The sequence below is a fragment of the Branchiostoma lanceolatum genome, chromosome 18, assembly GCF_035083965.1.
Source record: "Branchiostoma lanceolatum isolate klBraLanc5 chromosome 18, klBraLanc5.hap2, whole genome shotgun sequence".
Lineage (NCBI taxonomy): Eukaryota > Metazoa > Chordata > Leptocardii > Amphioxiformes > Branchiostomatidae > Branchiostoma > Branchiostoma lanceolatum.
The window spans coordinates 6953509-6980445 of record NC_089739.1 but is presented as its reverse complement, the minus strand read 5'-3'; the positions used below and the strand labels follow the sequence as shown (position 1 = coordinate 6980445).

The 26937-nt window shown below is 41.5% G+C and overlaps 3 protein-coding genes across 8 annotated transcripts; 2 read left to right on the top strand and 1 right to left on the bottom strand.

The window, feature by feature from the left end:
- Positions 1-428: 428 nt before the first annotated feature.
- On the top strand, positions 429-26937 carry LOC136423742 (PHD finger protein 20-like). Of its 5 annotated transcripts, none has more exons than XM_066412004.1 (24): positions 429-465; positions 1303-1757; positions 2456-2621; positions 3085-3169; positions 4207-4295; positions 4883-5051; positions 5600-5737; positions 6029-6114; positions 6635-6819; positions 7235-7482; positions 8944-9123; positions 11392-11693; positions 11976-12000; positions 12289-12428; positions 12942-13053; positions 13391-13729; positions 21224-21426; positions 21766-21865; positions 22799-22994; positions 23378-24035; positions 24336-24533; positions 24953-25042; positions 25384-25573; positions 26022-26937. In XM_066412004.1, exons 1-24 carry the CDS (start codon positions 448-450, stop codon positions 26162-26164), a joined length of 4515 nt encoding a protein of 1504 aa, XP_066268101.1. In that variant the 5' UTR covers positions 429-447; the 3' UTR covers positions 26165-26937. The 5 variants fall into 5 exon arrangements, with proteins under 5 accessions (XP_066268101.1, XP_066268100.1, XP_066268099.1 ...); XM_066412003.1 differs by having other exon boundaries at positions 13388-13729; positions 22802-22994; XM_066412002.1 differs by having other exon boundaries at positions 13388-13729.
- On the bottom strand, positions 14978-16553 carry LOC136423744 (uncharacterized). Of its 2 annotated transcripts, XM_066412010.1 has the most exons (4): positions 16438-16553; positions 15884-16019; positions 15423-15689; positions 14978-15164 (listed from the first exon to the last, which is right to left on the bottom strand). In XM_066412010.1, exons 1-4 carry the CDS (start codon positions 16451-16453, stop codon positions 14978-14980), a joined length of 606 nt encoding a protein of 201 aa, XP_066268107.1. In that variant the 5' UTR covers positions 16454-16553. The 2 variants fall into 2 exon arrangements, with proteins under 2 accessions (XP_066268107.1, XP_066268106.1); XM_066412009.1 differs by lacking the exon at positions 16438-16553 and having other exon boundaries at positions 15884-16047.
- On the top strand, positions 17536-20814 carry LOC136423743 (tigger transposable element-derived protein 4-like). Its single transcript, XM_066412008.1, has 2 exons — positions 17536-18688; positions 19596-20814. Exons 1-2 carry the CDS (start codon positions 17536-17538, stop codon positions 20048-20050), a joined length of 1608 nt encoding a protein of 535 aa, XP_066268105.1. The 3' UTR covers positions 20051-20814.

The following is a 26937-nucleotide window of genomic DNA, read 5'->3' as shown; positions in this document are numbered from 1 at the left end:
GTGTAAAATTTCCCCAAGTGTACTATCATTAGACATTATATGATAAATATGAAGCATTTTTTTAATACTTAACAATTTTGAAAGCAAAATATATATCATTCATATTGCCTTTAGCTAACATTTGACTGTATCATCATCAGAAGAAGAAGAACAGTGTATGAGACCATTTCTGGTGGGCAAGGGTTTGTCCCTCAGATCACGCAATGCCATATTTGGTGATAATTTTAGACGATTCCTGAAGGGGGTGTACAAATAATTAATAAGACTAAATATCGCTAGTTTGATATCAAAACAGCCAAATAAATAATAAAAATATACAAAATTTGAATAGTCAATGGAAAATTAGAGAATATTATGTCAAATTTTTTGTCAGTATGAAATCATTCAAAACCATTATATTAAGGGTCCTCCCCAAAATTTTGGTATCATCCAAAAAGAACAAACAAAATGGCGGCAAACGATGAGGTGGGTTGTTGTTTTGATAGGTCGTTTTTTGTGTGTAATATTATACGTCAAATCGGTCGAGATGTCATCCACTTTTTTGTTCAAAGGTTGCCTGAAACTTCAAGGCAGCGCCTGTTGTATTTGAAGTCGTGTGATATTTGTGTGGATTTGAAACGAAAGGCAAGAAAATACCCTACTGTTATGGGGAAAATGTCGTCACGATCACGTTTTTTAGTCGTTTCTTGTGGTAGGTGTGTTCACACTTGCCACTGTGTTAAAGTTCTGTGTAAAATTATGTTTCAGTTCAGATGTACACATATTAGATAGTGTTGGGCCGTATACTAATCTAGTGCGTAATTTCTGTGTGGATCAGACATGAGACCCTGATTAGTTGACCTAACAAAATAAAATGGTTTGCATAACAAAATTATACATACATGTATCTGCACACACACACACACACACACCTAACACACTCTTTTATTCTGCATGCACAGACACACACACACACACACACACAACATATACAAACACACACATGCATGCATACACAGATACACAGATGTGCCTGAATACACACATGAACACACATGCACACACAGACAGACGTGCGTCCTCATAGACAGACACATAGACACATTTGCGCACATGCAGTATCTATGTGCTATAAGTACTATGTTTTTATCAGTTTTTGACTGTTGTATGGCTTTTTGCATCGGTTATTATTATTTACTGTTTAACAGGTGTCATTGTTGACATTAATGAAAATGGGCATGTTGATTTGAGTTCTAAATTCTTTATTTTATGTTGATTTGCTTTGAATCTTTGTGTGAGCAACTTGCCGTGGTTTCCTTTCAGAGAGAAGTGTATGATCACATGCCTGCACCCCACCAATCAGAAAACACAGGACAAAATATCCACAAATCATTTGACCAATCAGGACCCACAGATGAAAGTCAGTACCACTCAGTTGACCAATCAGGAGCCAGCTTTCAAAAGGGATCAGATTTGCATGTAAAAACGTTGCCAGTAAACCGACACTTAAAGCCAATTGATGAAGTTAGCGCTGATGATGAAGAAGTATCACTAGCGATGTCTCTATTCGACCAGAGCAAGCCGGGCTCTTCCCAGCCAATGAGAGACCGACGTACCCCGAAAGTGAGGAATGTCAGCGGGTCGAGCCAGCACGATGTGAGCGGGAATAGGTCGGACAGCGGCTCTGGGTCGGGAACTCGCCACAAGCGATGGATGAGACCGGGTATTGCGCTGAAGGTCGGCGCAAAGATGGAAGCCATGGACTATTTGAAGAAATGGTACACGGTCTTTCCTTTGTCTACCTGATTGTCTACCTGATTGTAGCACAATTTGTAGGCAACCCTCCTGAATTTAATGTAAAGTATTGTCAGGTTCCACAACCTTAAAAGGTATCTCGAGGTGGAAAAACTAATTTCTTTGTCTTCTGTGAAATCCAAGTCCAAAGACTCAGCATTATTTTTAGATTAAAGAAGTTTTGAAGTATTCTGAATCTGAGTTGAACTGCAAGTGCCAACATAAAAATTGGACTTACCCAAATTATCAGCTGATCAGCTGCGGTCTTAATCTCTGTGACATGACTTTATGCAGATAAGACCTGTGACTCAGTTGCAAAGTGTCTGTGATTGAATGTCACCCTTGTTTTAAGTTCTGTTACAATGGTTTTATCCAGACTATGTGTGACGTTCGGTATTTCTAGAAAAATACTGTAAATGCAGTTAAGATTGTGGTGGTTTAATCTTAATGGTTTTTGCAGTAACCTTTTCACCATGAACTTAAAACCTCCGTCCGTGAAAGTGCATTTTCTGCCTTCTGCCCACCTTGTTTCAATCTTGAACTAAAAGCCACCACAAACACTCCGTTTTCTGCCTCTTGGCTTGGCTTTGCGTGCAAAGATTTAAGGGTGTTGTCCACATCTGGCGAAATCAAATCATCACAAACTTAAATTAGTTTACAATATCATTTTCACTATTGTCAGGTACCCGGCCAAAATCGAGGAGGTAGACTACGAGGAACGAGAGATCCTGGTGCATTTTGAAGGTTGGAACCATCGCTACGATGAGTGGCTTCCCTTCGACAGTGAGAGGATCAGGCCGACGGATCGACTCACGACACGGAAAGAAGGACCTATAAAAATACCAGCTGTAAGTCAGACAAACCGTAATTCTCGACATTTTTACAGTGTCATGAAGTACTCAGTGCCAAGTGTCAACTTATCAAAGTCGCAGTCATCTTCCTTCCTTTTTTTTTACTGTGATGTAGTGTGAAGATACCAGGATCAGTTACTTGATTTTCACGTCGTGTGAATGTCGCAGATTTAGTGCTCTGAACTTAAAGTGAATCTATGGTAGGATATTGTGTAATTCATAGTAATTATGGTAAGGGTGAAAAAGAAATAGCCTGATTTCAATCAAGTCTCCTGTGACCGCTCGCTGCCCTATAACCGCCTCGCTGCGGACAGAAACCCCCTGACAGCTAGAGTTTGCGTTATACAGACTAAAAAAGAAATAAAAAGAGGAAAACTTATTTCTGATTATGACATGTTTAGGTACACACTTGAAAGCCCTACCCGAGAACCAACAAATTGATTATTTCCTTATTCCACAGCAATACAAGGTTGGAGATGAAGTCCTCGCCAGGTGGACCGACTGCAAATATTACCCTGCAAAGATTTTGGAAGTTAGGGTAGATGGTGAGTTTTACATGTGCAGCTCTGTGCAGTAATACAGTATGAAGGACAGGTCAAGCTTGAGATCTGAGTGTATCCACTGGTAAAATAGATAAATGAAATATACATTATAATTTATATTGTTGTAAAATGCAGCTGCCAGGTCTAAGTGGGAGATACTGTTTATTCTTTGTTTCCTGTTGTTCTGCAAGAACCAAGTATACTGCCTACTGGAGAGTTTCGCACCTTTAGTTATTGAATGAAAATATGCTATAGGCTGGCAAGTGTTATAAGCTGTTTGATAACATGAGACATACAATTTATTGATATTATGACAGTATCATGGTAACTGATGATGATCATCATCATCATCATTATGACAATGTACAATGTACATGCACTTATATTAGTATGAAAGTTGATCTGAGTTGGTAAATTAGATAATGAAAATTCTGGTGAGTCAAATGTTTCTTGAGTCGAAATATTGTTTCATTTTTCATGATGTAAACTACCTACACTTTTTAGATCTGCTTAATCGTTAATGAGACGATTATCAGCAAATCCCATACTCATATCATGTATACTATATTTTTGTATGAGGGTCCTTTGGACATTGTTGAATGAATTATACTTAATCGTAAGTAAGATGATGGTAACTAAGTATAGCTCAAATAACAGAAACAAAGGTTTAAACAATATTCTTAATGCTGTATATATATACAGTATCTGTAAGTTACAAGTAGGTATGAATCCTCGATAGCACAAAGTGTATTTATGAGATTGTTAATCCATATTTGGTGTGGTTTGAATAAGTTATTGTTCTGGACCAATGCCAGTGTCCAGTATTGATTTTAACCTCAATCTATAAATGTTTCATCTCCTCGACTGTGACCAAAATATTTCCTAGAAAATTGTTTCAATACCGCCATAGAAAATATGACAAAGTCAGGAGAAAAAACAATGGAAAAATTAAAACAATTTTTCAAAATTTTCCCATGAGCACTTGTGACCTGACCTCTGACCTCTAACCCCTGACCTCTAATCCTTGGCTTCCCTCCCAGCATCTTACAGAGTGCATTTCTATGATGGGATCGACAAGACTGTGAAAGGCATCAATGTACGGCCCATTCCTGATGATATGAAGGGACAGGTACATGCTATACCTTTATCATTTCCTCTTATACCAAGCTTATATTATAGGAAAGCTTTACAGTACAAATATAGAAATGTATTTTCATTTTTAGGTGTAGACTAATATCAGGTGCAATTGATTAGACAACAAGCTTTATTTAACATGGAAACTTAACAAACATAAAAAGATGATTTTAAAGTCTGTAAATTTTCTCTGGCAACCCAAATATATACTTTGCATCCCCTAAGAATTTTGCAGTCCTTACCGAGAGAGGTTTTTTATCTGTAACAGTTACAGCCATCTTCCAGTACATGGTCTAGTACTTTCATCAGTGACCAGTATAGTATGTTTGTAAGTAAGTAAATGAGTGCTGTAAATGCAGAAATGTTCGCGGTGGTTTCGTGTTCTCAGTTTTCACGATGAACTCTTTACCGCGAACTTAAAACCACTGCAAAAAGCCATTCCATTGTGTGACTGTAGTGCTACTATTGTTTCAAACACGAACTCAAAACCACCGTGAACACTCCATTTTCTCCCTACCGCGAAATAAGATTCCCGCAAACATTTTTGCATTTACAGTATTATTTCCTGGTGTCTTTTCCTAGGATTTTGCAGCCCTTGCGCAGTCCCAGAACTCCGGCCCCGGCACCGGTAAGGGTCGGCCGTCCAGTAAGGATCGTAGCCGCAGTAGCAGCAGTGGGAGTCGCCCCAGCAGCCGAGAGCGACCTCGGAGCCGAGAACAGCGCCACAGACAGAGCGATGAGTCTTCAGATGGTAACGTTTGTTTGTTTGTTTACTTGTTTTGCATGACCCAAAAACTGGCACAATACACAATGTACTTGAGTGTTAATATATGTAAGACACAGGCTGTGAATTGGTAACGTTTGCTTGTTTGTTTACTTGTTTTGCATGACCCCCAAGCTGGCACAAAATGCACAATGTGCTTGAGTGTAAATGTGTAAAACACAAGGTGTGAACTGTTCTAATCATAGTGTCCTTTACTAGATGTACTGTAAATACAGAAATGTTCGCAGTGGTTTTATGTTCCCGGTTACCACGCAAACTTAAATGCATTCACACTATTCTAGTCATAAATTGATGTAGATGATGCTGAAGTAAAGCAGTTTTTTCATCCTTTGCTAGACCTTACTATTGAAATACCCTCTAGACCAAGTCATTGGTTTGCTGTGTACATTACATGTAACATCCTCGTCATGTACCCTACAATGTAGCATATATCAAAAACATACATACTGACAGAACTTTGAATTTCTTAAAGTGCAACATATAGAAGTCATACAAACCATTTTGACACCTTACAGACAGTGGTCCCACCACCAAGAAGAGGCGGGCGTCGGCCTCTCCTAAAGGATCTTTCCAGGAAAAGCGAGCGCGTCTTGACAAGCTGGCTGGGAAACTCTCAGCGCTGTCTAAGGCGAGAGGACACACCTCACGGGCAGGTACGACATGTTGATACCTTGAACATTCTTGAATATTGTATTCTCTTATTTTTTTATCATCATTTTTTTATCATCCTTTCAGCTGAAGTGAAACAATCGATTGAATCATGGTATTCATTCACAACCACTAAGTGGAATTTTGGATTGATTTAACCAGCTTGTTTTGGTACAGGCACATGGTCTGGTACTGTACTACCCAAACCTCTGTCCTAGTTAGTACATGTACACAGCCAAAGCACAGGTCTATGTGTCAAAACTCTTTCTAATGAAAAGAATCTTTTCCTGACACAGATGAGCACATAGCGACCACCAGGACGTCCATGATGGGCACCAGCACCATCAAAACCAAGACTGCGACCGGCAAGCCCACAAAGAAGGTAATGGAAATGTTTAGACGGTTGTTTGAACTCTATACATTGTATGTTTTTGATGCTAATCCATGTGGTAAAAAGCTTAGCCAGCGTTGGTTCTAATGGCATGCGGAAATGTTGAGTGGAAGCATTATCAATGGTGGACAGGCACATGTTATCCAATATGCAACCTCTGCTGAAATGAGAAAAATTGGTGTATTTCAAACTCTGAAATTAATGTTTTGTGGTTGTATGTCTGTTAGGGATGGGTGCCAGTATGAAACCCGTATTTCTTACTGTACCAGTAGAAAGAAACTTGACGGGGACAAAAATCGGTGAACCAGTGTTTGTTAGAAAATGAACTGTTAATGGTAACTGTGATGTGATCCGTCTACTACTTGGCAACCTACATTTTTTTCACAGGTTGTACAATATGCAACATTTCTTTGTAAAACAAGTATTCAACATTATTTGAAAAAAAGTATGCAAAATGTTCGGAAAAAAGTATAACAACCCTGACTGTTCATTGGTTATATCATGTCTGTAGCCTCAAACCACCAACAACTCCAGTACAGAGTCGGAGACAGAGACGGGACTCCACGGCCAGTCCGTGATCTCCAGTCTGCTCGCCGCGCCCTCCCCCTTCCGCACGGAGAGCATGAGTCTCCCAGCTACCATGAACCCAGAAACCATGACGACCTCCATTCTACAGACCTCTCCGCAGATGTTCAAGTGAGTACAGAAAGATACCATAGCCCTGCCCACTTTCATCTGCAGGTAGAAATCCAAAACAAATTGCAGAAATTCTGTCTATGAACTTAAAGTTCAAGTAGCTGTGGTAATTGTTCAGAATATATTGATGATTGTCTTTTCAATGACATGCAAATGAGAATGGCAAAAGTGCTTTGATTCTTTTTTTAATTTTTAGAATCTCCACAAGAAAGTATTTCGTAGTTGTCCTATAACAATAATCTGGCACTTCCAATGTGAAATTCCTTTCTGAAAGTGTTCTAAGTTCTGTTGAGATCTTATTGTGTATTTTCAGTATGACACTGTAGTGCCTCTTGAAATAGCTTGCCATACATTGTACCCATTACAATTGTAACACAATTTAAAAAGAAAGTTTTATTTTGTTTTTATTTTGCAGCCCTCAACTACCCTTCACCATGCCGCATCCCATGATGCCTCTGTCCAGCCAAGGCCCCCTACCCCTCCACCAGACTCCGCCTGCTACCCCACCCATATTTGGACAGCCTCCGTTCCTTGGTCCATCCGGCCAACCACCCTTCAGCTCTGCCGCATCGTTTGGGATGGGACAACTGCCGCCGGTGTCTGTACCAATGGGCATGGGCCTTCCTTCTGGACCACACTCCTTACTACCACCTCACACCTCTGGTAGGTCATTGATACAACTTTATCGACACAACAAAAGTACAGCGACTTTCGTATGGTCTTCTACAATTATACGTACAAATAAACAAAGCATTTAGTCATACACCTGTGAAGCTTGAAACTTCATCTTCGTGTGTTTAATACATCTTAAATCAGGCTTTAAATCTGGGGTGCCTAAGTATTACTAAGTAAGCATGCATATTTGACAAAATCCATATATATTTTATGGAATTTAGACTGTCTACTACAAAGAAACATACACACTTTATGGAATCTATACGATTCACTACTAAGAAACCTACAAATTTTAAGGAATTCATACAATCCACTACTAAGAAACCTACAAATTTTACGGAATCCATATGATCCACTACAAAGAAACATACAAATTTTTATGGAACTCATATGACTTTTTTACTAAGTAATAGTAAGGATGGCATATATTCTGTAAAACTTGCATGAATTCTGTAAAATTTGTATGAATACTTAGGCACCCCTGTGAATGTGATTTCTAACTAAAAAAAAAGTTGGACTCATCCACATTTTCAACTAAACAGCGCCAGCCTTTATCAAGGAATAAGTCCAACTTTTTCCTGTGTTAGAAATCATAGTTTAATTCTTTTTCCACTTTCTGTGTACTTCTGTTTAGTACTAGGATGTTGTCACATTTATTACAAGTTTGACATTGTTATCATTTAATAGGATTATCTATTTCAGAATAAGGAATCTTTCCGATCGAATTGTTATTGAAACATTGCAACTTTACTCTATCTTATTATATTACTGTTAGAATTTAACTTTACAAAGAAGTTTGTTTTGCAATTTTTGGCTCGAATCATAGTATGATTCATAGTGTCCTGGTTGCAGTTGTACTTAGTCTATGAAATGATAGGAGGCACTTGTGATCAGTATCTACATGTAGTCATCCAGCCAGTTGCATATAACCTGGCTGAATGAGTTTTGAAGCAAGGAGGTTGGTTGAAGATAGAAAATAATGCATTGGATTAATTCAGAAGACGAGAATTAGTTTATAAGCCACTAGCATATGGGCTGCTCTTTTAAAGCAACTTCCACCCGTACCCTGTTATTATAAAGACGCTCATTATAATTATAACATTAGGTATACAATGTGAGCAAAAAGGAAACAGAAATACATCTATATATAATACTGGGCAAAACCCGGTTGGGGTGTCGCGCCCAGGGTGCACACCTAAGTAATGTATATTTACTGTATGATCAAATCTGTGTGTAAGTTGTTTTGGTCAATGGGAAAAACTATTGAAGGTACCACCAAAAAGTGGTCACAATGGCCAGGAGGTCCTTATGTAGAGGTGGATGGACTCTAGGCTTAGTTAGTACTTATATACATGTTTGACTTTTATACAACTGAATGTGAAGGTATCAAGGAAGGGGCTCGGCTATGTTTGGTGCGAAACAATGGCCTCTCTTCCCTCCCCGCTGTAGGGATGCTGCCTCACAGCGGCCTCTCACCACCCGACACACCCGAGGGACACCAAAGCGCCCTCATGCGAATGCTGAAGGCATCGCAGGCCCAAGCGCAAGGATACATGCCTGTCACCACTGCGATGGGGCACCCGTATTACCCCCTTTCCATGCCAGGATTCATGCCCAATCCGCATGAAGGTGCTTTGTTCTTGTGTTGTTAGGGCCACACCAATTTATTTACTTGGTTCACGGATGTTTGTGAATAAAAATTTAGCAACAGAATAACATGAAAACAAAGAAAGAAGTTGTTCGGAGTGATAGAGCCAGTCACCGCCGCATGCCTGCGAAGCTGGTATGTTATGTTAAAACTTAAATGACAGTTTCACAAGCATGAAATACAGCTTACTCATTTGAACTTAAGATCTAGAAGGCTTGGAGGAAAACTTGACACTGACTATATTCACTCAATGAAACTGTGTATACCAACAACTTGTACAGACTTTCCCCTCTGACTCATGTTGATCTTCAAGTTTAAAACTTTTAAAAATCTGAGAACCTATGAATTGAATTGGTGTGGCCTAAAGAAACCCTATTGCCTAATGATATTTCTCTTCAACTGCATGCTAATCACCCCTTCTTTTGCAGTGGAAAAGTCCGAAAGTCCTATTGCACTGGAGAGAAAATTAGGGCGTACTACTTGTAATAAGGGGTGGAAAAATTTGTTTTATTTTGGAAGCAGACACTTTTGACAAGAGGGGTGTCCAGTGTGGTGCATTGAAGAGAGATCATTGTTAAGCTACAATTCTTAATATGATTGACACAACATTTTCATTCCTTCCTTTTTTTTATCGAACATTATGTTCAATGTGTTCAATTCTTTCAGTATCTGTTTGTATGCATGTGAATCTGTCCTATTGCAGCTTCATGCAGACATGGTGTTCTTTTCAAATTCCCTTCTTTCATAAATTACCAGCTTCTTTGGCTTGCAGATATGATATAAAGAAACTCAGCACCCCTATCCTATAGTGGACCATCCCTGCTTTGCTTCCTGTCTTTAAAGTCAGTACGTAGTGCATTTAGATGGTTGACAGTGTTTTGGGGTTGGAAATGTTTATAACAACAAAATCCCACCAAAGGCACGAAAATTAAACAAAAAACTGCTACCAGCTGTTTGCACCCCCACCATTGCTAGTGGCACGACCCAACTGACACGCCCACTTGTGAAGACCCCAATCTATCCAGTCGCACGGCCTGGTATTTATGCCCTGAAGCCAAACTAGTCTGCCTCTGATTATCATATGTAGGAAGTGTGGACAGTCGGTAGGTTAGTACACTCCATATTGGTTTAAAGCAACATCTTTCCTCGCTACAGCGAATACTGTGCATTTTATGCTGTTAACTTCCAGCATGACTTTGCTAGTTTGCTTGGTTGTGCACTGCCTTTCTAGAACACATGTTGTATTGTTGAGGTTTCTTGGCACACCCATACATTTCTGCTTGCTCCTTGCACCTTGTAGTTGTACCTTGTCACTTATGCTAAATTGCATTCTTGTTAACCGAGGCATACTCTTATATTTTGTTTCAAAATGTTATATATGAGTCACTGAGAACACAAAAAGTAAAGCTAGAATTAGTCCTACCAATTGCTTGCCACTCTGAAATTGCTGCAATGTGTAATAAGCACTTAACAGAAGATAGAGATCAGATATTTAGTACTGGCTTGTAGAACACTCTAGCCGTGCATCTTTGTAATCTGATCTAAGCACCTTGTACTCATTGCAGTAGTTTATCCTGCGTGCTTGTACAAAATAGTTCTGTTAAGTTTTCATGTTGTGCATTCACAGTTACTTGATGCTTAACCTTCTCCCTGCTTTGCATTCATCCATGCATACTGACTTTCCCATGTTAAGTTGGGAGAAAGAAGGTTAAAGGAGTAGAGAGCTTCATGCGTTTTCCTGGCATTGCTTTCACTTTGTGTTTGTGTGCCTGTTTCTTGCATGGATGTTGTATCACAGTCGTCCATTCACAAATACTGTTTCTTAACCATAGGCCACTGTTTTGTTGTACTTTCTGGTTCATTACTTTGTGAAAATACAAAGTCAAGTGTAAGGTCATCTTGGAAAAAAGCAGTGAAAAGATTTTATGAAGTTCAGCCTAAGGGAAAGAAGAAAAGTTGTGTTGTATTAGTATTATCAAAAGATATTCAGGGTTTGACAAGTTCAATGGTCGGATGACTGGAAATCAGTGAAATGTTTGGACATTACAGGCCTATAAAAAGTTGGTTTTAAGTGTGTTGATAAGACCAGTGAATTTTTCAAAACTTGTCAAACCCTGGCCACATACATACATGTATTGTACAACAATTTTGTGAGACATTCAAAAAAAGTTATATTAAATTTGATAAAAAGAAGTAACATTTGATATCTTCAATGTTGCCATGTTTTAACTGTAAATTTTCCTCCTCAGGCCTGATGAGTATGGCACCGACCTCCCAGAGCTTGCACCTGCGTTCTGCGCACGGTGCGCGCCCTCGACCCGCCACGCGGCGGGCGCGCCAAACACGCAACAAGAACCGCCTCTCTTCCTCAAAGACCAAGTCGTCGCCGTCCGTCAATCCCATGTCTGGTCAGGATGCTCTGGCTGGTCTGCTGCAGGGGCCGCACATGTCTGCAGCAGGTGGTGTTTCCATGTCAACGGTTGCCATGTCAACGGGTCAACTGCAAATCCCCCACAGGAAGAGAGGGTTCGGGATGAGTCAGCGAGATCGGGTAAGTTTGGAGAACTTTAACGTTTGGAACCGCATTGTAGACACCACATTACCTGTCCCTGTATAAATGTAAATGTTTCACTTTTGAGACTGCATCTGTAAGCAGCGATATATATAGCTGCAGTGAAAATTGAACCAGCTAGAATTTCCATGATGAAGGTAACAGACGGTCACAAAAGCGTTAGCTAAATGAAACATTTTTTGGTGTACAAAGAGTCTTTTCCTGGACTATTTCCTGCTCCATGATTTCCTAATATGGTGTTATCTTTGTTTTCCTGAACAGTCCAAGAAGCACAGCAGAGAACCATGTAAGTATGAAACTTCCAAAGACAGGTCTTCAAGTGTGCAAATTAAAGTAACTTACCTTTGCAAAAATTCAATAGCAGGCAGCTTGTATATTTGCAGAATATTTTTCTAAATGGTAAGTAAAATTTCTTACATTTACGTCTTGCAAAAGTGTCCATTACAGAAAAAAGTATTTCAAATCCTTGAAATAGTATACTTTGAACTTCTGAAGTATAACATGTAACAGATAGTAATATGTGTAATAACGTGTAACACATTGTTAACCAGGTTATCTGTCCATCCTATTATAGTGGTGGGGAATGCACCCAAAGACATGGATGTGGATTTTGACCACAACAAGTACAAGTGTCCGATAGCTGGCTGTGGAAAGGCCTTCCGCAAAGAGATGGGACTTCTCTGTCACAAGAAACACTACCACGAGAAGAACAAGGTAGGTTCCCATGTGTATGGCCAGGTTAACTATATTTACCTCCGTGAAAAATGGAGGTATTGTTTTTTATCTGTTTGTGTGTGTGTGTCTGTGTGTTAGTATTTCTGGATAAATTTGTGGTCAGCATAACTTAAGCACCTCTGCATGGATTGTGATGATATTTGTTATGTGGGTTGGTGTTGGAAATATGATGGTCAAGGTATATTTTGGGCCCCCTGGTCCCCTAAGTACTGCAATGGCAACCAGTAGAATTTTTATGTACTTGCACTTATCCATACTCGATGTTAGTGATCCCTCCACACTTGTAGATGTAAGCAGCATATTACATTACGACAGATGGCGCATGCTGTCTGAAACGTCTCACTGTTTAAAAATTTTATCCAGTAACTGTTGCTTGAGTGACTATTTTTGGCGTATCTTATTACCTGGATGTCTAACCTTCATCAACGTAAGCAGTATATTAGTTGTGCGATACAGACAAACACTGACAGACAGATGATTTGTGTTTTCCAGCATGACAAAGACGACCTGTCAGCCGGCCTGTCCGGAGGGGAGGGGCCTGAGACTCAACCAGAGAAACGGGAGAAAGTCCTGAAGAGAAAGAAGGAAAGAAACGCATCTGGAGGTGAGCATCATCATCCTTCATGCAGGAAGCTTAAGTTTAGAATGAAGCATCTTTTTAGAATGGAATATGTGTGCTATACATGAATATGAATTGTATATTTTTCTTAGACATTTTTTGACAAAAAGATCTTTTGATGTTGCTGTTAGTAGTTGTTTCCATGTTGGATGTTTTGTTCATTTTGAATAATTTTTGCGTACAACTACAACATTAGGTTTTTTAAGATCAAAAAGTTAACAGCTGAAGATCACACCGTTTTCAAGCCTTTCTTTAACAGCTTATGTTCCATATTAGCATTTTACTTTTTGTAAAAATTGTGACTTCTTTTCCCTTTTAGCAGAAGGAAGAATAAAACACCCGAGCGGGAGTCGCACTAGAACCTCCAGTGACGGCAGACCTCGCAACCCCAGCGAGAGCCGCTCCCGCCACCCGAGCGAAAGTCGATCGCGACATCCAAGCGAAAGCCGATCACGACATCCCAGCGAGAACCGATCACGACATCCCAGCGAGAACCGGCCGCGTAATCCCAACGAGACTCGTGGGCGACCTCCCGGTAGTAAGAACCGTGAGACGGCCGCGAGACTCCCGCGCACGAAGCGAGCCTCGGCCCCGCCCAAGTTGCAGACGTCAGTTGAAGGGCAGGCTACAGAAGGAGAGGAGACAAACGAAGCTGTGGAGGGTAAGGATAAGATATTGACAGGCAGGGCTGGAAATTTTGCACTGCATTGGTAAAGATTATATGCAGAATTATCCGCACAAGGCATTCATTGAAAAGTAGCACAGAAAAGTCTATTTTATGAAATCAAAAGTATGGATCGAATGGAAACTGTTGAAAAAACCCCAGTAAATTAGATGATTTTTTTTTTTGCTTTGCATGATGTACAGTCAAACCTGCCTAGGCGACCACCTTTTCATGGCGACCACCTGGCCATGGCGACCGCTTTTTCTCGGTCCCGAATTTTTTCCCCATAGACGTAAGCATTAAGATGCCTGTTCAAGGCGACCACCTCCCCAACGCGACCGCGACCGCGGAAAATTGGGACCGCACAGGATGCAATGCCTGCCCATGGCGACCGCGTCATATTCAAGCGTGGCGGGACATCGATTTTTGACGATGACTGGCGAGAAATCGTGGTGAAATCGGCCAATTTTCCTCGGAATTTGACTGCCTGACGATCTCAGCTGAACACAAAGATGGCGGCGGGTCACATGTGGGATCTCACATGTGCGGGTCATTTGGGGTTAATGGAGCAGACAACTGTAATATGGGGGGTACATGTTGATGCGGCTCTATGAAAATTTTTACTTTTTTTATAGTCAATAGATACGGAAACGAATGTGACCACATAGTTTCACAGTTTTTTACAGTTTTGTTTTCGAAAAGGAAAGGTCTGTGTGTGTGTGTGTGTTTCTTAATTTCATTTAGATCAGCCGTTAAGTATCACCACGAACGGAACGGAATTCGCGGAAAGTCAGCAGCCGCGCACCAAAGCTCAATGTTTGTATGACAACTGAAAGCGGCAAACGCCGATGATGTTACCGTCTCAAACGCTAGTCTACACGGATATTTAACTTTGAAACCCTTGTTCATTAAATCCTTGGCCGTGCTTGGCCGTAACGTAACCTGGTAAGTTTCGGTGTCATGATGCCGGGCACGGAGGTCTAATATAAACAACACTAGAAACATAACGACGCAGGCTATCCTCTGTAGCTCAAAACAATGACGAACCGAGAGAAGAGAGTCAACTTTAGTCATCCTATTTCTAATAATGCTGATAAACAGTAACCGGTAAAATCTCGTAGACGAATAGACATTTCAATAACGAAAGTAATACAATCACAAAAGTACTGTACGTTTTTTCTCATGACTTTATTAGTTTCGTACAGTACAGCATACAGAACAGCGTACTGTATATCAAACTGGATGTCAGTGAAGGGTGAGCACAGCTTTCTCGGGCCCCATGTCGCCGAAACCCTCCTGTAGTTTGGCCATCGCCCGCTCTTTGTTGTGGGTAGCTCGCACGTGGAGCTCACACGGAATGACAGCTCCGCCCCCTTTCTGGTGCATCAGGGGCCATGGGAAGAAGCTAGGACAAGGCGGACCCTTGGCCACGCTAAATTTGCGAGACAAGGGGAGATCGATCAATTTCTCACCACAGAAGTATCAGTGCAATCATGAATGGAAACAGTATTGGTACAGTATGTTTGGAAATGGAAGTACAGTACAGTACCGTGCTCTGTTCTCTAATGGCATACTTATGGTCCCTGGATTTAACTGGAAAAACTGACCGCAAAAAAACACACAAACACATCAACACACGCATTTACATTGCTTTTCACAAACCCCCCTTCAGCGTTAAAAACATATTCACCATGTCATTCCCTCCAACTCGATCTCCGATGACATGTGGCTGAGGACCGAGGCCAGGCTCCCGGGTAAGCGGCCGATGCACTTCCCCGCTAGGCTCTTGACCGTCGTGCCACGTTTTGGGTCGGTCACGACGTTTCGAACTTGGGCTGGGAGGTCTTCCAACCCGGGCATTTCCACGGTGAGGGCGTTCGGGTCGTAGGGGTTGTCGGGCTCAGGAACTACGCTCATGCGGAGTCCCATCGGCGGACGCCGCTTGAATTTATGATACCTGAATAAATGCAAACGCCACTTCATTAATGATTTTGTCCTTCCACTGAATACAGTTATATTTTGCTGGTACTGTATAGCCATTACCCGAAAGGAGAATCAGTGAAACATCTCACAGCACAAAGCAATCAAAAACAAAGTTTTCGTTCCCGGGAAACACGGAAGTGCACGTGTGATCAGTAAATCACAACTTACCCCTTGATAACGACACCGTCTATTGTTATCTCCATTGCGTCACGGGACGGGCTTCCGTCAGGAATTGGCTTCGATTCCGAAGCGGAATTTCTCCTCTTACGCTTGGTGCTACCGTCTGTGCCGTGAGCGGTCTTTCCTAAGAAAGGGAAATATTTGTCCGCCATAAATATATGCGTATGGCCGAAAATAAAGGTGTGGAATTTGCACTACAGTAGCCTAATGTGTGTATGTTAGGAACTTGTAACAGAAAACATACCTGGATCAAAATTCATCTACAGTACATTCATTTTTTGTTTATACTAGCGTGTACCATCCTCCGTAGTAACCGCTTAAAAATCGTGGTTAACAAGCGTTTTTGTTTTTTTTTGGCCAGCGGTTACGAAGGAGGATGGTACCCAGGCTAGTTCAATACAACAACGTCTTTAACCCGTTGATTTCTTGTCTTGGGTTCAATATTGGTAAGATAGCTTGGACAAGAAAAACAAATCTGTCATGCAGTTACGCGTTTAGCGCCACGTCATTACATAATGCAAATAAGAAAAATCTTTACTCACTGCGCTTTGTATCCATCTTCGACCCGGAAGTTCACGAACGATCGGGGATACGGACAATTCACTAGTACTGTACTGCAGATTTAGACCAAGGAGTGAAAACCAGAATGTACTGTACTCAACACACGCTACAAGTCAGACCTTCGTTACTGTGATGCAACTTGGAAGGCAGATACTGTATTGACAAGTCAAGGGTCTAATGAACACGAGTTCTTGTCACATGGTGGCACATGGGTTTGATACCATCCAGCTGAGAAGACATGTTGGTACGGTATCGCACTGTGACAAATTACACTAATCGCCTATTATGTTTCTAATAGGCGGGAAAACATGATGGGTATTTAATTGGTGTGACGGAATAATGTGCACGAAATCAGTAAAAAAACACACTGTTTGTTTTTGTTGAAAATTGAGTTTATAACACAAACACATTGCCATGAAGTGTCTGTAAAGAAGAAAACGAAACGGCGCCATGACGGCATGAGTCTAGTCTACGCCACATGCATGATCCGGCCCGCTTCGTCTGGAGAACTGTCATCAAGTCATACACCAAGCAAAGTTGCCTTTACTTAAGATTTAAAATAAATAAGTAGATTGTGTATGGTAAGGTATAACATTATCAGAATGATATACAGCTATACAAAAGAACTACTGTGTTCTTAATTGGGGTGTACAGTACTGTACTTAAAAGGTGGACTGCTAGGTCCGTATTTCGTGAGTTACCCAGTCGGCTATCACTCTGTACACTCGATCTGTCAAGTATAATGGTTACAGCCCTATCTAGTATAATTACGTACGTATAATATTGTAGTTACAGTATTCAGCAAAGACACTCTTAATTTGAAACTTTCTGACTGTACAGTAGTTGTTGTTTTTTGAGTGTTGTTTTTTGGGGGGGTGCTTTGATAAAACTGCAAACACCGACTTAATTAAGTTGCTCGTCTTTGAAGACACTGCAACAATCACAATAAAACATTAACCCAGCGTGGAACGGATACTTCGCTGAAGGGTGCAAGGATGATATTGTGGGAATCTTTGGGCACAGATTGTCCGCTAAGGCTTTAAAATGGGGATGTCGGTGAATTGCGTTCAGTTCGCAGCATGGCTAGCAACAGCAAGAGATCCAGGCCTAAGACGTTGACACTTACAGAGAAAATTGAAGTAATTCAGCGTCACGAGAAAGGAGGTATAGGAGCGCGCCGCCTTGCCAAGGACTTCGGAGTTGGAAAGACGCAGATCCAAAACATCCTGAAGAAAAAGGATCAGTACGTAGATGACTACGAGAAAAACGCACCAGGCAACAAGAAAAGAAACGCCAAGCAGACGGGGAATGAAGACATCAACAAGCTTTGCTGGGAGTTCTTCTGTGACTCAACATCCCGCGTGGTGGCCTGCACGGGACCCTTGCTACAGGAAAAGGCCCGGGAGTTCGCCGAGCAGCTCGGCGTGACGGGCTTTAAAGCGTCGAACGGATGGCTGGAAAGTTTTAAGAAGAGACACAACATCAGAGCCAGCACGATGGTGGGTGAGAGTGGCGGTGTGGACAAGAGCACAGTAGAAGACTGGAAGAAGAAAATCCCTGACGTCACGGCCGGGTACGCACCGGAGAACATTTTCAACATGGACGAGTCCGGGCTTTTCTATCGGACGACAACTAAACGGACGCTTTCTGTGCAGGGAGAACAGTGCACCGGAGGGAAGCAGGCGAAAGATAGAGTGACAATCATGCTCTGCGCTAGCATGACTGGCGAAAAGCTCAAGCCGCTCATCATCGGGAAGTCCGCCCGCCCGCGCTGCTTTAAGCACGTGAACGTGAGGAGCCTGCCTGTTACGTACAGGAACAATAAGACGGCCTGGATGACATCTGACTTGTTCCTCGAGTGGCTGCAAACACTGGACAGAAAGATGGGCCAGCAGAATCGAAGGATCCTCCTGTTTGCGGACAACGCGCCCAGCCACCCGGACATCGAGTTGGTGAACGTGGAGCTCAAGTTCTTTCCTCCGAACACCACCTCCAAGCTGCAGCCCATGGATCAGGGAATAATACAGACTGTGAAACTTAAGTACAGGAAACGTCAGCTCCGCCGCATTCTGCAGGAGCTTGAGAGCGACAGAGTATCAACTGGCCCACAGATTGCCAAGCGGCTAACACTTTTGGAGGCCATACAGTGGGTGAAGCAGGCATGGGACGAGACCACACCAGAGACTATCCAGAAGTGCTTCGGCAAGGCTGGCTTCCTCGAACAGAGTGCTGGTAAGTTGACAGTTCGATCCCTTCTAAATCTTGAACATTCCTTGATGCATGATTTCTTTTTAAACACTTTTAACTTGCTGCTGTGTCGTTGACTCGTTGTAATTCTACTGTCGTACGATTCTAAAGCAGGCTGTGGCAGAATTAACCACCGACAAGGATCAGTTTCGTTAAGAAGACAGCTGAATTTTGTGGTTCTGCATGTTTTGTGTGTTTGCCCCGTCTTTATATTCCTCCTCTATACAAGGGGGATGGGCAGATTTGAAAGAAAGTGCCAGTGCCCCTCCGCGCGACATCATTAAAATGTCGTTTGGGGTAGTATTTTCACGCTTGCGAGCTGTTCAGTACTTGCCACGACAAACAAAACGGAAACGCGCCGCAGGCCAACAAGTTAATAAACTGTAGGCTCTACCAGCCTCTGCGGGTCGCTGGGAAAAGAGTAGAAATTGGCCAAATAGAGTCAACTGTATCATGTGTATGGAGGGGGTTGGCTATGGAGATAGGGTCCAATATTGCAACCCTGGCTGCGAATGTTACCCTCCATGGCCAAAGTCCCCCGGCAAATGTTCTCCCTATAGCCGGCGTGGTTAGTCTGGTAGAGACTAGATAAACTGTACCATGTGTCAAGTTACCACCTGTTAAGGATCGTTAAGATTTGATGGCTTTAAAAAATCCGTCTTGCCTCGGGGTAGATCTAGCGGAAAGGGAACTGACAGTGCACCGTTAGAAAAAATAGTTGAAGCGCAGAAAAAGCCCGACAGCATCATCTGTTTCGAGATGTTGTTTTTAGCAGTTTCTAACATCGAGACACCAGGAGGCATTGGCAGGTTGTAATTGATTTTTTAATGTTACAAGCAGACATGGACAAAACCAAACTAAAGTTGTTTTGTTGCTTTCCCTTACACAATAGATGTCAGAGATGAATCCATGGAGGACGAAGAGGTCGAGATCGAATCACAGGAGGGACCAGAGCAGCAGCGCATGGACAACCTGGCCCATGAACTCTTCGGCTGCGACTTCAGCGAACTCGCAGCCATTGACGAGGACGTGGCAACATGTGACACAGAGGGCCGGGACTGGGGCCAAGACGCAGCAGTGTTGTTGAAGGATGTGCGGGACGCTGAGGGCGACGGGGAGGAGGATGATGATGACGCACATGACGACAACAACAGCACCACTAGCAGCATGGACCTGAACAGTCTTCTGGAGATGGTTAAGCAGGCACAAGTTTTCTGTGCAAAGGAGGGATTTGGCGAGGCCCTCACTGCATTCCACGCGGCCGATGACATCGTCAGTGCCATTTGGAGCAAGCGCCATTTCGTTGCAAAACAAACAAGGATCGATGACTATTTCAAGGCACCCTAGCTTTCGCGGTGCCAACAAAGCCAGCGGCTCCAACAAAGCTCGCGGCGCGTGTGTGCGCGCTAGCGGGGCGGGAAAGTGGACACACAGAACGTGCCGTGGGCGTGATGGGAGGCGTAACGTTACCCCCCAGCGGGTTTGTTTTGGTTACCCGCGATAGGACCAGAGTGACGTTGTTCCAGTCAGTTTTAAGCTTTTGAACTACGTACCAGCATTCTATGTAAATACGTGCTTTTTAATCAAAATTCAGTTTTCAGCTATTCCGAAAATCTTAGCCAAGTTGTGAGTTACGGACACCTGACCTTTAACCTTGAAAATGTTTTTGAAGTCCGCCATTTTGTTTGCCTTGTAACAATGAACAACACGCGATCTGAGAGTGTTACGTCGAGTTTGGTACTGTAGTCCTCTTTCCTATGATTTGTAGCGTTTGGTATTCTGATAAAAGCTAGCTTTTAATGATGAATATCGATCATTGAAGGATGAAGGACAATATAATGTTTACTTACCTTGCATTCTGACGATGTCTTTCCCGACGCGACACGGTCCTCGGGTAGAATTACGTAAATGTATAGTACTGTATACTCATTTGAAGGATAGGAGACGAGACCCGGAATGTAAAACGTGCTTTATTGTATACAGTAGTAATTAGTAGAAGTATTATTCATAGAAACTACCGTTATGTTTTGTTCATCTAATAAAGATTAAGATTATTCAGTTTGCGTGTGTCTGTACGTATTATATGACATAAAAACACATCAGAAACCATTTATGTTTTGTCTCGGTCATGTTGTGAGACGATCCTCTTCATGGCGACCACCTGTCCATGGCGACCACTTTGCTTTGGTCCCCCGGGTGGTCGCCTTGGGCAGGTTTGACTGTAGTAACAATCAGTACAGTAAACAAAAAACACATTCATATTGGTGTTGCCAAATGAATGTTGTGCACTGGTACACTGCCTAAACTACTGTACCTGTACTTTGCATGAAAAATATTCAGATAGTTTACACAAATTCTTTACGGCCTACTCAAGATCTTCCAACTTGAAACTGCCATTGGTAAAGCCAGATTGAAGCTTTTTCCCCTACCCCTCTGTTTTTATCTTCATCTCTTGCTAAACTTTTACTTTAAAAGAACTAAAATGTTGTGGCTTAATAAAAGATCTTCCAATACTTCCAGATGTTCCCATGGAGATGGTACCTGATATGGAGGAGGTTGAGGAGCCTGAGGAGGTTGCCATGGAAACCGGTGAGGAGGCGGAGCCTGAAGTACCCCCTGTGGAGGAGCAGGAGTTTGAGACAGGAGGGAAGGAGACTCTGAACCAGGACGAGGTGGTCCACTGTCTGTGTAACTACCCTGAGGAGGACGGCTTCATGATACAGGTAACTAGCAGTCTAGCAACTATGTAGTGGCTTCTGTTACAGTGAACAAAGAGGCCTTTACAAAGAACGGATATCAAAATTCTCCAGGAACTGAGGGATAGTTTCATGCTTAGAGATTTAGATCTATAGGGCAAATTAAATTTTGTAGGTTATTTCTTCATTCTCCTCGCAACTAGGAAGGCATATTAAGTACTGTTGATTGTTTCAGTATTGAATTTACTTATGTCTTAAAATGTATGTTTGACTAACATTTTTTTTCAAAATGGTTAGTAAAGTCAATGGTTAGTAAAATGGTGAATGTATCCAACCTAACTCCACCTGTGTTTATGTCATGTACAGTGTGAGGTGTGTATGTGCTGGCAGCACGGCATGTGTGTTGGCCTGACCGAGGAAACCGTCCCCAAGAAGTACGTCTGCTTCGCCTGCCTCAACCCGCAAGGTTAGTAGGGAAACTTCTTAAAGATATTATCAACTCCTTAAGAAAATACTGCAGAAGATTTGAAGACTTAACACTGTACCCTTAAAATTTGGGAAGACACTTGGAATTCGAAAGTGAAAATGACTTTGAAGTAACTCAATAAAATTCAAAGTGTGAATAGAAATGAAATTTAAGAGAATGTCATTTGATGACTAACAATTAAGATACTTATAGGTTTAAACTTTATCTTAAATTAGATCTTCCAGATCTTTGACTACTGTGTCTTTCCAAATTGGCATTGGCATGTGACTCTTCATAATTTCTTTAATCAAGATATTGTTGTATTTTGCATGATTGTATATTGCATGACATTATTTTTGTCATATGGTATTAAAATTTCCTGCTGTCCTATTCTGTGAAATTTTGAAACCTTTCCTACGTGTTGTGATGTACTGATATAAAGTATTTGCATGTCTGTGTGTGTTTCTCTCTCTCTATCTCATGCTACAGAGGTCTCTACAGGTATTTCTCATATTCTGTCTCTTGTCTTTAAACCTACGTAAATCTGCAGTGGTGTAATGTTGTGGTTTTCGCCGTAACATCAACGCAAACATCTTTGTCTTCCTTTAAAATTGTAAGAATAACAAAAAAATAGACAGTAATTGGAACGCAAACATATTATACAGTAACAATATTCTGAGTACCTTCCGGATGAATTACAGCCAGGTGCGATGTATTATGTTGCCAACAACTATTGGACAATGTTGTTTAAAAAAATCTTATAGCCTTAGCAACTTTATTTTTCACTTGCTTTGGGCTGATTTTGTATTCATAGAAATGTGATATTTTAGAAAACAACACCTGCTTCTAGGGTTGAGTCCCCCTTTAAGCTAACACTTGATAATACATCTTTGTCAAGAAAAGAATACCATGTTCTTATTCTGCCTTCCAAAGCAGGCCAGAGACTCAGCGCACGCTACCTGCACGACCAAGACTGGTTCAAGCAGGGCATGATGGCGCGATTCTCCTTCGCCAAGCCGCCGAAGGACGACACGTCGCGTTACGTTGCCGCTACGCACACCCTGATGGGAGACATGTACTCTGTGAAGACGGCACTGCACAGCCTACAGAGAAAGATACAGATAGCCAAGTAAGGAATTAAACTGAGTTCATTCATGTCAACTTGGTAGAAATCATTCTGATTAATCTGAAGCTGGGTGATTTTTGACAAAAGAAAAAGGGGGACTTACCTAAACAGGGCTTAAAATACTGTGTGCATGTGCTCTTTTGTGCACCCAAAATTAGCTGTGCATCTCATTTTTGCCTGTAGTGCACTCGATATTTGTAGGGTTATGTATGCAGAGGTACTATTGTGCACTAGTATACATGTATAACATATTCTTAATTTCCATGGAGTGAGGAAATCTGTGTTACTAACTTTAATAATCATTTCTCAATGCTGTCAAATCAACAACTGTTTCTTAATCTTTGTGATGTTAACATAAACATGAATCTTTGGTTATTTTTCCCCAGAACATCAGATCATCCAGAGCTGATCCTGTGGAGCCGTAGATGGGAGAAGGAGATGGAAGAAGAAGAAGATGAGGAAGAGGAGGAAGGACCACAGGAAGAAGAGCAGCCACACACTCCTCAAGACACCTCCATGGACACTGAGGATGGACAGAACGAGACAGTACCTCAGGAAGGAACGAATGAGGAAAAATCAAAAGAAAGCAGTGAGGCAGATAAAAGTGTTATTGTGAACGGAGATGCGAATGAGAGTGAAGCCAATAGTTCAGTAGAACAGATTCCAATAGACACAAAAACGACCAGTAACAGTGACAATTCACCGAAATCAAATGATACAGAAAAGAGAGACCAGCCAACCTTACACGAAAAGGGAGACGAAACAAAGCTTGAAAAAGAGAAAGAAAAGTCAGACAGCCCTAGAAACGAGCAAAACTCATCAACAACACCTTCAGTACCTACTTTTACAGAAACAAAAAGTACATCTACCACTGGGAAGGAAGCACAAGGAAAGATTCAGCCATCCGTGAGTCAAAACTCTTCCTCTGCCGAAGTAGAGCAACGCAACAGTCCAGCAGAGCCACAAAAGTTAAAGACGTTTCCCTCGTCAGAACAAGCAAAGCCACAAGTCATGGTTGTTTCAAGCAATGAGAAGAAGAGCCAGGTATGTACTACTACTTGCCTAAGTGCTCAGGCCAGTTAGCATGTTAGCATTTAATGTCATTTTGCAGCAGATTTTGAGAAATGTGAACTCAAACCTAGACCCTCTTTTGCCACACACTACCAAGCCTTTTATCCCTTGAATATCAAGTTAACACAACACAGAGAAGTGTCTGCAAAGTTGAAGAAGAAAGATTGATTGATTGGTTAACTGATTAGTTACTTAATTTATGGATTGGTTAACTGATTGATTAGTTGATTGATTTATTGTCTTGTTTATTGATTGACTGATTGATGTTTCAAGGAGAAGGAGAAGAGTCCTGTGAAGGAGGATTCTCCGAGTAAGTCTAGTTTGAGTGACAGCTGGGGCGACCACTCGTACAGCCGCCCGTGCACACCAGTGGAGCGCCCAACGGTGGCGGAGAGCCGACTGGAAGACCTCGGTGTGGAAACACAGACTCAGGAGGATGGGAGGCTGCTGATGGCGGGGGCGCTGGCACAGGTATGCCTTATAATGTCTTCTTAGATTAGTCTTTCCTTAAAAAGAAACAAGGCGAACCGGTCTAGAGATGAAAAATTTCACCCCCACAGGTTTGTTGTGTATATCATCTTGATTTAGTCTTTTCTTGAAAAGAAATAACTAAAGGCATTCAGAGATGGCAGACTTCAGCCCCTTGCCCACACTGCTTTGTGACCCTTAGCCTTCCATTTTTTCCACTTTATAGTAGTGTCCTTTGATACAGTAGATAACGAGATTGAAAATGGTACTAATGAGGACTAAAAGGAGAAAAAACAAGTAGTCATGTTAAAATTCATCTGCTGTAGCCTGTAGGCCCTTTTCAACGTTACAAGCATGTATGTATGTAGAAGAATGTATTTGTAGCCCAGTGTGATGTACGCTGCTGTTCTTTCCCTCCTTAGACTGCAGACAGAGTGGAGAGTTTGCCGACAGACGGCCCTGACTACACCACAGGAGTTCCACTGGAGCACGGGTTATGGAGACAACCTGAGGTCAGTATAGCTCAGCTTCTAGTGAACTGTTTTCTTTATACAGTCAGTGGCATTGCATGACCAATTGGCTAGGCTAGCGGGCATGAGATCTAAAGATCACGGGTTTGATTCCTGGCTTACATGTAATGTATTGAAGTGTAACTTGAAACCAGACTGTTTCTTGGATTATCGAATGCCCAGATTTATATTACATGTATACTAGCATCCACAGTTAACAAAGAATGTTCAAAAACTGTTTCAAACAATGGTGTGGCGTGGACAAATTCATGAACTAACTTCAATGTGAAACCATTGTAGAAATTTTTGACCACTTGGTAAAGAACTGTGTACTTGATTTCCAGCTTACAACGGTTGAACCATCCACCAGCCAATCAGACGAGGTGACTGAGGGTGTTGCCATGACAACCAGCGTGTTGACCAATCAGGACCAGGTTGCCCCGTTCTCGTGCGAGGTGAACCTGCTGGACCACATCTGTGAGATGCAGGACGACGTGGAGAAACGACTGGAGATGATGGAGCAGCACATCATCGGTCAGTCATTCAAAAACCTTATGAAAATATAATATAAGAAGCCATGGTGTATTTAGATACATATGTGAGCAGGGCTGTCTCCAGCTTTAAATATTTTTTTCCGTCTGGGAGCCCATGTTGTTAATTTTGGGTGTTAAATCTATCATTTTAAGCATACCAAAGTACATTTTCATCAATTTTATGTCATAAAGTTTAGATTTTTTTACCGACAGTGTGAAATTTTGTCCGTACCAACAAGCAAATTTCCATCCCGTGACGGAGAGATGGGTCCTGGAGACAGCCCTGTATGTTGGAGTTCTAGTATTATGAAGAAAATGTTGTGGAACTGATCGAACAGAATGTCATCATTTGTAACTTTGCAAGGTATTTGAATCAATAAAATCATTATATTCTAACGTTTTGAGAGAAGTTTAAAGTAACATGTATTTTTGATTTTATTCTACCACAGCTCTGGAGACGGCCTGTGAGGCCCCAGCTGCAACTCGGGAGGGTCAGGACCCCCTGCACGATAAGTCAAAGGTCAAAGGTGAAATCAGACGGTTGCTGAGTGACCTGAACAAAGTGCAGTTGTTAGTAGGCATCACCCAATAAAGATTTTTGTTAGTCTCTCTTGTATAGTTTATTTACAAGATGCGTTCCAAGATTCAAGAACCCTAAGCCAGTAAAAATGCTTCTTTGTCTCTAAGAATATATGTACATTGTAAGTATGCATTAGCTATTTGTGATGTACATTTATATATGTTATATAGTAAAAGTTTTGCACGCCTCTTGAAAAGAGTCACAGTTCTGACCAAAGCTTGTTGATGTGTAAAACTTTTATTTAGTCGATTATCATCATATATTCGAACCATCATAAGAATATATGATATATCTACATTACATAAAACGGAACATTTTTCAGACAATACACATTTGACTGATTGAGGTTTAAGTTGCAGGTAATATTGCTTATGACAAAACTTTATCGTGTACATTGTAAGATTTTCTAACATATGTTGCTTGTTTGTCTGGTTTGAAAAATATAAGAGTTTGATCTATCTACTTTGCATATCTACATGTAACAGTCTGTAGATTTTTCCACTATGATGGTTGGCTCAGTGAACTCTATAAACAGCTACGATTTGTATGAAGCAAAAATATCTGTCTGCAAGTGGAAGCTAGTATGACTTTTTCAAATTGTGGAATCCATATTGAGAGTAGAAAAGAAAGAAATGTATTTCATTTGTTGAAGTAGGCGTGACATTTTGCCCTTCTGTTTACAATATATTTATATTTCCATGATTGTCTTTTCCATGCAAACTTGTTTTGCTTGATGTATGTACTTAAAGTTTCCCAGGTATGAAAAGAAGTTGAAGTTAAATGTT